The 9,829-nt window shown below is 32.6% G+C and overlaps 2 protein-coding genes across 2 annotated transcripts; one reads left to right on the top strand and one right to left on the bottom strand.

The window, feature by feature from the left end:
• The first annotated feature begins 530 nt into the window (after positions 1 to 530).
• LOC100795174 (nuclear nucleic acid-binding protein C1D) lies at positions 531 to 6,357 on the top strand. Its single transcript, XM_003526099.5, has 6 exons — positions 531 to 856; positions 952 to 1,007; positions 1,078 to 1,132; positions 1,574 to 1,654; positions 1,951 to 2,204; positions 6,105 to 6,357. Exons 1-5 carry the CDS (start codon positions 652 to 654, stop codon positions 2,187 to 2,189), a joined length of 636 nt encoding a protein of 211 aa, XP_003526147.1. The 5' UTR covers positions 531 to 651; the 3' UTR covers positions 2,190 to 2,204; positions 6,105 to 6,357.
• Positions 6,358 to 7,820: 1,463 nt separating this feature from the next.
• On the bottom strand, positions 7,821 to 8,960 carry LOC100527928 (ENODL1-like domain-containing protein). The gene is made up of 2 exons (NM_001248835.2): positions 8,709 to 8,960; positions 7,821 to 8,424 (listed from the first exon to the last, which is right to left on the bottom strand). Exons 1-2 carry the CDS (start codon positions 8,881 to 8,883, stop codon positions 8,072 to 8,074), a joined length of 528 nt encoding a protein of 175 aa, NP_001235764.2. The 5' UTR covers positions 8,884 to 8,960; the 3' UTR covers positions 7,821 to 8,071.
• Between the last annotated feature and the right edge of the window lie 869 nt (positions 8,961 to 9,829).

Consider the following 9,829-nt stretch of genomic DNA (forward strand, 5'->3'; position numbering starts at 1 on the left):
TCTAGGTACTCCAATATATCTTATTTTATGTTTTAATTATATAATTTATCTCTTAAATATATTTTAAATTTTAATTTAATTTTTTAATTATTAAAAATTTTAATTTCATCTTTTAATTTTTAAATCGATCTCTTAACAATTCTTTTTATACTGATTTTTAAACAATCAATTAAAGAAAACATAATAGTTTACATGATCAATAAAAAGAAGTATCATTTTTTGTTAGATAATTAACAAATGTGACAAATTGAGTATAGTTGTTTTATGTTAAAGAATCCACATAAATCAAATTAAAAATTAAAATATAATTAAACAATAATTATATAATCAAGGTTTTTTTATTTTATAAAATTATTTTATATTATAATAATAATTTAATATTTTGCCTATTTTTTTTTTTTGCAATGCTTATTTTTATTATTATTTTGGATTTTTCTTTTACTGCTACTATTTTAGATTTTAAACCTTATTATATTGTTATCATAATAAAAATTTTATTTTTCTTAAGATTATAGTATTAATTTCGCGGTTTGAGGTTAAAAGACGAACTAAGGAGTGGCTGCTGGGCGAACCCAACCAGTCTCTGTATTCTTCCACTCTTTTGTAATTGTGGCTGTGGTATCCCTTTCTCTCCAACCTCTGAATTTGAAAATGGTGAAAGGAAGTGAGAGCGGTGCAGTTCCCGAACCGGTTATGGATTCAGTCAACACCACTCTCTCCAACCTTCAACAACTCCGAACGCACTTTAACGAGTTTTTGTCTCTCTCCGACCCTCAAACCCTCTCCCAAATGCCCCCTCTTCAACGGGCTCATTCCCTCTTCATCCTCGCCAAAGTCACATCTACCCTTCTTGCATGTAATCTCAAAAACGCATCTGTTTTTGTAATCACTGTTTTAATTTTGAGTTTGAGTTTCGCCTTACTTACCCTTTTGTTCTTTCATTCTCTTCAGTGAACCTAAGGTGTACCGGGGTCCACCCAGATGATCATCCCATCAAATCAGAGCTTGTGAGTGTCTGATAATTCTACTTTTCTAACCTTAATAATCTCTAAAAGTGTTTGATTTTCGTGTTCCCAGGATAGGGTAAGCTTGTACGAGGACAAACTGGAACGTTTGCTTGATTTGAGTAAAGGTACAGGCTTCCTTCTTTTCTCAAAATGTTTTTATGTTTTTTTATACTAATTATAAGATGTTTTTCATAAAATTGTTTGTTCTTTTTTATAGACCCTTTTCTAATTTCTAATTTCAAATGTATTAATTATTTTTTCCGTACATATCCTTATATAATTATTTTCTCTCCAAACATTATTGAGAAACAATTAAGTGGTTTGAGAGATAAGAAAATGGTAATTTTAGAATGATAGTATAAATAATTGATAAATTTAATGTGATTAACTAAATTAATTACTTTTCTTAAATGGCTTGAATTAGTTGAAAGTGTCTTATAATTACGGATAAAGGAAGTACATTTGTTGAATGCTCGTGTTAAAAATTGAACATGATGGGTATTAGGAAATGTGTTTTTAAGTTTGAATTATCTGCATTGAAGTGTTTTTTCGTTTTGTTTGTGAAGCTCCATTGCGACCTTCTACTACCTTGAATTATCAGGCAGCTACACGCTTCATAGAACACTCTCTGCCTGACCTAACAACAGGTGAGTGGTGAATTATTTTATGAACAAAACTTGGGTGCGGTTATTTAGGTGTTTTTGGTGTTGTTCTCCAATTAGAATTAGAGTTTCACCTTGGTAATTTGCATAATAAAGGTTTATGTTAAAGATGGTATAGGTTAACGATGTGAAATTCCAATTCTGATTAGAAAATAACACTAAAAGTACCTAAGGAATTGTATCTTAGTTTTGTCCTTATTTTATTCCTTTCAAGGGTCATCTATTGTGTCTCTTCCAATTTTATCTCGTGTATATAAAGAGAAGTGGTTTATTTTGTGCAGAGCAGAGGGAAAATATGAGGAACATTAGTAGAGGGGAGAGACCAAAGACAAACCGTCTGGGTCAAGCAGGTCAAAAGAGGAAGTATCAATCGTCCGAAAAACCATCTGTTCAAGCGGCTGCCAAGGAGTTTCTTCAGAAAGCAGCCCGGGAGCTTCTGGGTGATAACAGTGGCGGTATTAAGGGACCGTTACAAGTTGACATTTTGGATAATGATGATGATGAACTGCCTTTGCCCTGATTTTCCTGAAATTTGGTAGAGTTTCTCATGATGTTCTTGTTTACTTTGAGTTTAATATCCCAACTCCCATGATATATGTCTTTTGCTATAGTAACTGTGGTGCGGATGTGATCTATAATTTAGGAATTTTCTCTTATCTGCATTAGAATGAAATTTGAAAAAGAAAAAAAAAACATTTTAGGAATTTTCTCTTATCTGAATTTGACTACTTTTACAGCGAACTTTTATTTAATTATTAAATAGTTGACACTGAATATTTGTCTTTCAAGATCGATCTGATTTTCAACATGTGCTGCCTATCTGTTTAGTGTAACCGTAAGTTGTCATCAGTAAGCCTTTTTAATTTAATAAAAGAATTGGTAATATCAATTTCAAAATTCTTGCCATTCAGAGAGTTGTTGGATAACTTATTAGTTGTAATACATGTAAATCGTGATTGAATTTAACTGTTGACTGTATGGTATTGCACATGAAACGTGTGCAATTTTCATTTTAGAAATTGAATTCATTGTGTCATACCATTACCAGCTCAGCTTGCACTGTAGGAGCTTAGTACTTATGGTCATCTACAATGGAAAAACATGGCGGCTAGATGATCATACTGCCTCTTAATGTAAAACCAACTATTGTCAAAGAATAATTCTATTCCCACAAATATCTCACAACATCTTTTACAACAAGGAGGATATAAAAAAGAAGTGTGGGTTAAGATGGGTGATGTGATGGAGAGAGACACAAAAAAATCAGCTGTGAATAACTGTCATGGGGAAGTGTTGTGGGAATAGCATCATTACTCTGACATACTAGTAAGTTGCTGGCTTTTCAACAACATGTGATAGTGATAGTGATAGTGATGCAATAGTGCCGTCGTGGTGTGGACTGTGGAGTGGCCCTAGCCGCTACAATGTTACAGCCACTTTCCCTTTGGATATAGTGTGGATCATGGTAGCATAGCACTGCACCATTAAGATTCCAAAAAATCCCTCCTTAGAGCTTAGGGTTTCTCTGGGGCGTATTTTAGGGATTCTTTGACCTGCTGCCGCCTGCGAAAAAACCCCTAGGGCTTTTTCTGTGAATATTTTAGGGATTTTTCTCTAAACTCCCTTATCTAAATTTCTTCTCTCTCCAGCGATGAGACCTGCTGCCTACATGTCTTCAGCTCCCGACAAGACCTGCGCCCTCTTAAATGTCATAGCTTTTGAGTAATTTATATAATTTTTGAGAATTTATATGTATACAGTATATATTATATAAGCTGTATAAAAAGTTTCAGAATAGCGGTCATCCCACTATAGCGTTTTAGGGGTTGGCTGCTATGTGTCATTGTCTGGGATTGAAAACATTGGTAATTTGAAAAGTTGCTAACTTCCACTTCAGTGAACATAAACAAAGTTTGAGACTAGAAAATACAAGGTGAAAAGAATGATACTTTTGCCTTTTCCTTCAATAATGGTTTTTCCAATCTGAACATTGAAGAGAGTGGATTGCTATCTTTATGTGTTGCTTAGTGACACAGTAGGGAATGAATACAATAAATTATGTTAAAGTGAACAAAAATTAATTGGCATACAAGTTGTGAGCTGGACCTTTTGTTTATATTTTGTGGCATGACAGACATATTGTTGACTCAGAAATATAAATGGATAAAAATAGCTGAGATAGAGTACTCGTCTTATGGGCAGAGCACCAATTAAAAGTTTGAAGTAAAGAGAATAAAACATAGTGTCAACTATGAAACCTATTTTCTGTCCATCAGTCTGGTTACCCAAATGGAGTCACATACCTCTTTACTGCTGATGGAAGCATATTTTGGTGTCATGTTGCTAGAACTTAACCATTGAAGCTTGATTTTCCATGATCATTTTCCTCATAAATTGAATCATGTTTTGCTGGACTTCCAACCAAGAAATTTTATCTATCTCCAGCAACCCATCTAGCAGCTTTTTTTTTTACTTCTCTCTTGCTCTCATTCTCAGTTTTTGCTTTTACTTTTTTGTTTTCTGCAGTTTTCTCTTGTAATCTTTTCCTCATTGTTCTCACCAATCTCTGTTTTTTTAAATTTGTTTCCTCTGTTTTTGTCTCTCTACTCCAAGTTCTTTTTTTTTTCTCTTGTTCTCTTTGTTTCATTTGTTTATTTTTGTTCATCAATCTCCCAAAACCCCAACTCAATCAGTCTTTTTTTCTCCATCTCTTTGTTTAGCCATGGGGCATCCTTTGTTACTATTTACTTGGATGTTTGCTCAAGAGCCTAAGACCTATAACTTTTTATTGTTAATTATGAACATCTCAAGATTTTTGAGTATCTTTTAAATGTTTTTAACATTTGTGTATTTAGTATGAATTATATAAACTGTATAAAATTTTTCAAAATGGCAGTCATCATCCCACTATGCAGTATACCACTATACTGTTTTGGGGTTAGTTGCTACATGCCACTATTCGGGATTAATATATGACTGAAGATGGAATGTTTCTTTGGCTTTATATACAAAGACACTTCATCCTCTAGCCTGTTTTGAATTAAATTGAGTCAATCAGTCACTTTTAAGTTCTCCATTCCTCCTTGTTGGAAACGGTATTTTAGGTGGCATTTAAAGTCTAGGATACATATATGATTGTTCAGATTCATGCATCAATTAGAAAATTATATTTACTGCTCTTTATTACTCTCAAATGTAATTTTCTCTTAAATCAGTATAAATATGGCCTGCTGAGTGCTTTTTCACTCGAGTATTTCATCAAAATATTCAATCTTCAACTATCAGAGCAGGTTTGATCCCACTCTGCTTTCTCTCTTCCGGTCATGTTTCTAGCACCATCCACTGCTCTGTTCAGACTGGCAAGACAAAACCCTAAATTTTTTGAGGCAGAAACCTCCACACATGCCACTGCAAATCAGTGGCCCTTTCAAGTGCGTGAAAACCATGTACCTGACAGGGCCGCTGATTTGTGGCAGCGCATGACAGACATCTTGAGAAAATCTCTAAGGGGTCCACAAATTCACTATATTTGTTCTAAGCTTGGAGCATTTAATTTATGTGTTCTAGCTTGAGGGAAAGTGTTTGAAATGGGTTGTATAATTGGTATTTAAGCTCTAGCATACATGGTTGTTCATATCCAGGTATCAGTTAAGGAATTATATTTACTGCTCTTTATTTTTCTTAAATATAATTGTCTTTTGAATCAATATAAATATATCTAGCCTGCTGAGTGCTTTTTCACTCGAGCAATCCATTAAAACATTCAGTCGCCAACTCTCCTGTTGGAGCTCATTCTGTGGTAGACTACATATAAATATATTAGTTTCTTATTAGGAAATGGAAAGTTTGAACATAATTGATTTAGGGTTAGGGTTAGCGTTTAGACTAAAAAGTTTGAACCTAATTTGTGACTTATGTGTTATCTACATCTTAATTTGATCATAGGGCTTTTAATGCAAAAATCAATAAGTGAATCTGCTGCTAAGGGAAGTTTTTTGCAATTCATCCATTCAGCCGCTCTTCTCTAGGTGATAAATAACAACTCATTGGGAAAATTGAAATTAAAGAGAAATTTACACGTTACTTGCCGTAGATTTCCAGGGAAGTTTATCTGTATAATTTTTAAATAATGTGAAAATATCTCTGACTCTTTCTTCATTGTGATCATGGGATGCATGCCTAAAGTGGATTGGCCTTTTGGGGAAAAGCTTGAACAAGTTGGTTTGTGCTCCTAATATAATATTGGATGAAATCAATTTAATATAATTTGTAGGCTTTCCTTGTATGCTCATAAATCTGCTCAAACGGAAGAGAATCCAAGTGAAAGCCAGGAACCTGAGATTCCACTCTTAGACCGCAACATGAAAGTCTGAGATTTTATTGTTCATTCCTTTTATCTGTCTGAGATTTTATTCTTTTGGAATTTTATTTTCAGCGTGCGTGAACAAGATGGAGCTGTGTCCATAGAAGGGAATATCACCATAGCATTATTGCTTTGCCATGCTTTTGGGGATGGCTTCTATTCTTTTCTTGGCGACACAAAAACTCAATACTGTTTTATCCATTTTAGTTGGCAACTGGATGCCTTAAAGATGCTGACATGTTTTTCTAGTATCCAAAATTTCAGTTTTGCTTAACAGCTATCCGGTTAATATCGAAGTTTTCAATCGAGAAATGCTTGTGATTAACTATGTTTTTATTTTTTTGTTTTAAGTTTTGATTTGCAGTTCAACAATGTATATGGCTCAATTAATCCCGAGACTTTTTTTCTAAAGTAAGAATAAGAAGATTGTTAAGTTTATAAGTATAGGGTATATTTGGATAAATTTTTCTAAAAGTACTTTTAGGAAAAGAAAATAAGAAAAAAAAATTGAAATGAATTTTTCATGAGGTAAAATCAAGGTTAAATTATAATTTTGATATTTCTAATTTTTTTAAAAATTCATGATTTTGGTTCCTTGATTTTTAAGTGTAATATTTGGTTTTCTTAGTTTATAAATTGATGATTTTGGTCGGTCTGGTAGATTATTATTAATAATTATGATTATTAGATATATTAAATTAATTATAAATAAAATAAAATTTATTAATCATTAAAAATTAATAAAAGACAATTAATCCTAATGTGATGTTGCAGTTGGTGGAGTCGTGTGCGACAAAGGAGGTGAGAGTTGGATCATATAGCATTGTGGAGAATTAAGATTAATAATTTTTTATTAATTTTTTTTGTAATTAATGATTTTACTTGATTTATAATTAATTTAATAACTCAATTAATTAGAATTATTTGTTAATAATCTAATAGAAAGATTAAAATCATTGATTTATAAAACTAAGAAATTAAAATTGTACAATTAAAATTCATAGGGAATTACATTTATAATTTACCCTAAAATAAACATTGTATGATAAGTTCTTTCATGTAACTTTTTTAGAAGATGGTTTTAACTTATGCTTAAGTTAGTTTTACTTTTTAAGAAAAAAAATAATTTTCTTATCTGATAAATGTTTCTGAATAAGTTTTATTAAACTCTTACAGTATCTTCAATGAGAGTTGCTTACAAAGTTCTTAAACTTAAGAATCAATTCTTTATGGTGATAATTGTTGGGGTAATTGTGAAACGATTACAGGGACCTATTTAAGTTCTTAAGAATTGCACCTACGGTAGGTTTCTACTAAAAGTTTATGAAACAAATTTAAGTACAAGTTTTATTTGACTACTCAATTTTATTTATGAAATAAAATCCTTATTTTTTCAAAATGAATGTCTTCAAATTCGTGAAGCATGATAGTGAATCGATTTTTTTTTAAAATACAACATTTTTTTAATAAAAAGGGGTTTTGAATGTAGGAATTTAAATTTTAACATATTCAGTACTTTTTTAGGGGGAAAACACAATAAAATCTTAAACAAAACACAATAAGACTACTATTTTCCCTTATCTTCTTGATGCTGTTGAAAACCCAGAGAGAGATAACTCGTTACTCTAACTCACTTTCTAATGGCAGAATGATTCCGTTGGGAAAAGTGCTGCTGTCTATCAATTAATTAATTAGACGAAGTTATAAAAAGAAATGTAGAAGAAAAAAGAGCTGAATAATTCATTTTACTCATCTTAGATTTTTTCACTCGTTGAAAAAAACTTATGAGCAGCCTTTTTAACAAGGCAATTGTGGATGTTATTTTCGTTTTTTTAGCTCCGAAAATGAAAAGGAAGGGGCTTTCTCATACTTTGATTTATATATTTTTTTTGAAAAAATATTATATATTCACTACAAAAAGAATAAGGTCCACAAATCATGAGAACTTCACCATGAGATGGGGGTAACTCTCATTCACATGAGAAAACCCACATACAAACCTAATAATAGACCCCCCAAAACGCAAAGGTGAGTCTCATTTACTTGAGAAAAACCACATACATGGCCAAAACTCCAAGAGCAGTGAGTAGGCCAACTTGAAACGTTGTGGCACTGCTAGTAGGAGCTACAGCGGGACCCTCAAAGTGGAACTCTGTTGGAGAAGGTGCTGGAGAAATAATGTGCCTTGGAGACATAACCACCACAATCAACTTTTGTCCCTTCTCACAGTGCCCCTTTGCTCCACTTATGAAGTAGAATGGACCAGCATGCTCTAGCTTCACCTTTGTGTTTCCATCATTGTACTCTTTGATGGGCTTGGATGTGCTGCAATTGGCATAATCTTCCCTTGTTACTTCCAACACTGAGTCCTTCCCATTCTCATATTTCCACACTGCCAAATAAAGAAAGGTGTTACTGATCAAAGATAATAACAAAATGTGTTACTACTTATTAGTCCTTACATTTTTTTAAACATAACTTTGGTTCTCTTATTTTGTAAGATCAGTAAATTTCGTCTTTCTATATTGCAAGAAAGGACAATTTTTGCCAATTATAAAGATACCTTGAACAACATCATATTATAAAAGGATTAAGATTTAAATTTAACCAAAAATTCAAGTAAACAACACATTTAAAAAAGGTTGTTAAGTTTTGGAATTGAAATTGGGAAGTTACCAAGATGATCGCCGACTCTGAAACGAGACCTTTCAGCCCATTGATTGAGGGAATCTGATTCAGAAGATGGAATCTTCCAAGCATCTATTTTGCCTCCAACCAATAGTTCCTTAGCTGCGGAGAATCCAAAGAGAAAGAAAAGGAGCAAAAGAGAAGTTCTTGAGCAAGCAGCCATGGCTACTTTTCTTGGTGTGTGAAAGCTTTTACCTTTCTTGCACACAGAAAGAAGCACAAAATGGTGGGTGGGTTTGCATTACTGGGGTGTTTGGAGTGTTGTATTTATGGTGTGATGAAGAAGAGAAACTAGCCGTTAAGACTCAGAAGACAGCACAGCATGTGGGGGCGGCTACTGAATGTTCTGGATACTGGTGTGGTGGACCCTGTGTCATTTGTAACGGCTAAAACAACGGTAAAAAAAAACCTTGTATTAATGGACGATGATAAATGGAACTTGGAATGCACTCAATCCTGAAACTGACACTGCAAGAGACAAATGCAAAGTTGCAAACTCAAAAGAAACCGTCCACTATGTCAATTTAATCTAAAAAATGGAAAGTGTTGAAGTGGTTCCTTTTGTTTTCACCATAAATGTTATCTGTAAAGATTTTTAACATTAAATAATTTGGGTTAGAAAATTTGTGTTTGGGAAGTGTAAAATGGAAAGGGTAAAACACCACACACTCTGTTGAAAATGAAATGGTCCACCCCCTCCCCCCCTTTTTTTTATCATAGATATTATTTGCAAAGATTTTTCACATTAGACAAGTTTAGGTTACGAAATGTGTTTGAATCACCATTTGATCAGGGAGAGGATATGTATTTTCTTTTCTCCACCCATCAAGTTGGCTCATGTAAAGTAATATTTCTAGTCAAAATACTATTTCTAAGTAGGAAATGATGTTAAACATGCAGTGAAAAATGAGATTAGGATAGAATAAACAAGCTCTAAGTATGTATTTATTTTAGGGAGTTTACATTTTTCAATGCTCATCGATTTCCCATTCAACATACTAAAAAAAAATATGAATATGTGCTTCTAATATCGAATTCACTTATTCTGCACTTTTACATATATAAAAAATAAATATATAATTATATAGTTAAGAGATATTTTGATTTTT

Source organism: Glycine max, chromosome 6, assembly GCF_000004515.6.
Source record: "Glycine max cultivar Williams 82 chromosome 6, Glycine_max_v4.0, whole genome shotgun sequence".
Taxonomy (NCBI): domain Eukaryota; kingdom Viridiplantae; phylum Streptophyta; class Magnoliopsida; order Fabales; family Fabaceae; genus Glycine; species Glycine max.

Coding starts and splice junctions, on each gene's coding strand:
- LOC100527928 (NM_001248835.2), bottom strand. CDS start 8,883: ATGGCTGCTTGCTCAAGAACTTCTCTTTTGCTCCTTTTCTTTCTCTTT. Junction 8,425..8,708: donor CAGAGTCGGCGATCATCTTG/GTAACTTCCCAA, acceptor TTTATTTGGCAG/TGTGGAAATATGAGAATGGG.
- LOC100795174 (XM_003526099.5), top strand. CDS start 652: ATGGTGAAAGGAAGTGAGAGCGGTGCAGTTCCCGAACCGGTTATGGAT. Junction 857..951: donor CACATCTACCCTTCTTGCAT/GTAATCTCAAAA, acceptor CATTCTCTTCAG/TGAACCTAAGGTGTACCGGG. Junction 1,008..1,077: donor ATCCCATCAAATCAGAGCTT/GTGAGTGTCTGA, acceptor TCGTGTTCCCAG/GATAGGGTAAGCTTGTACGA.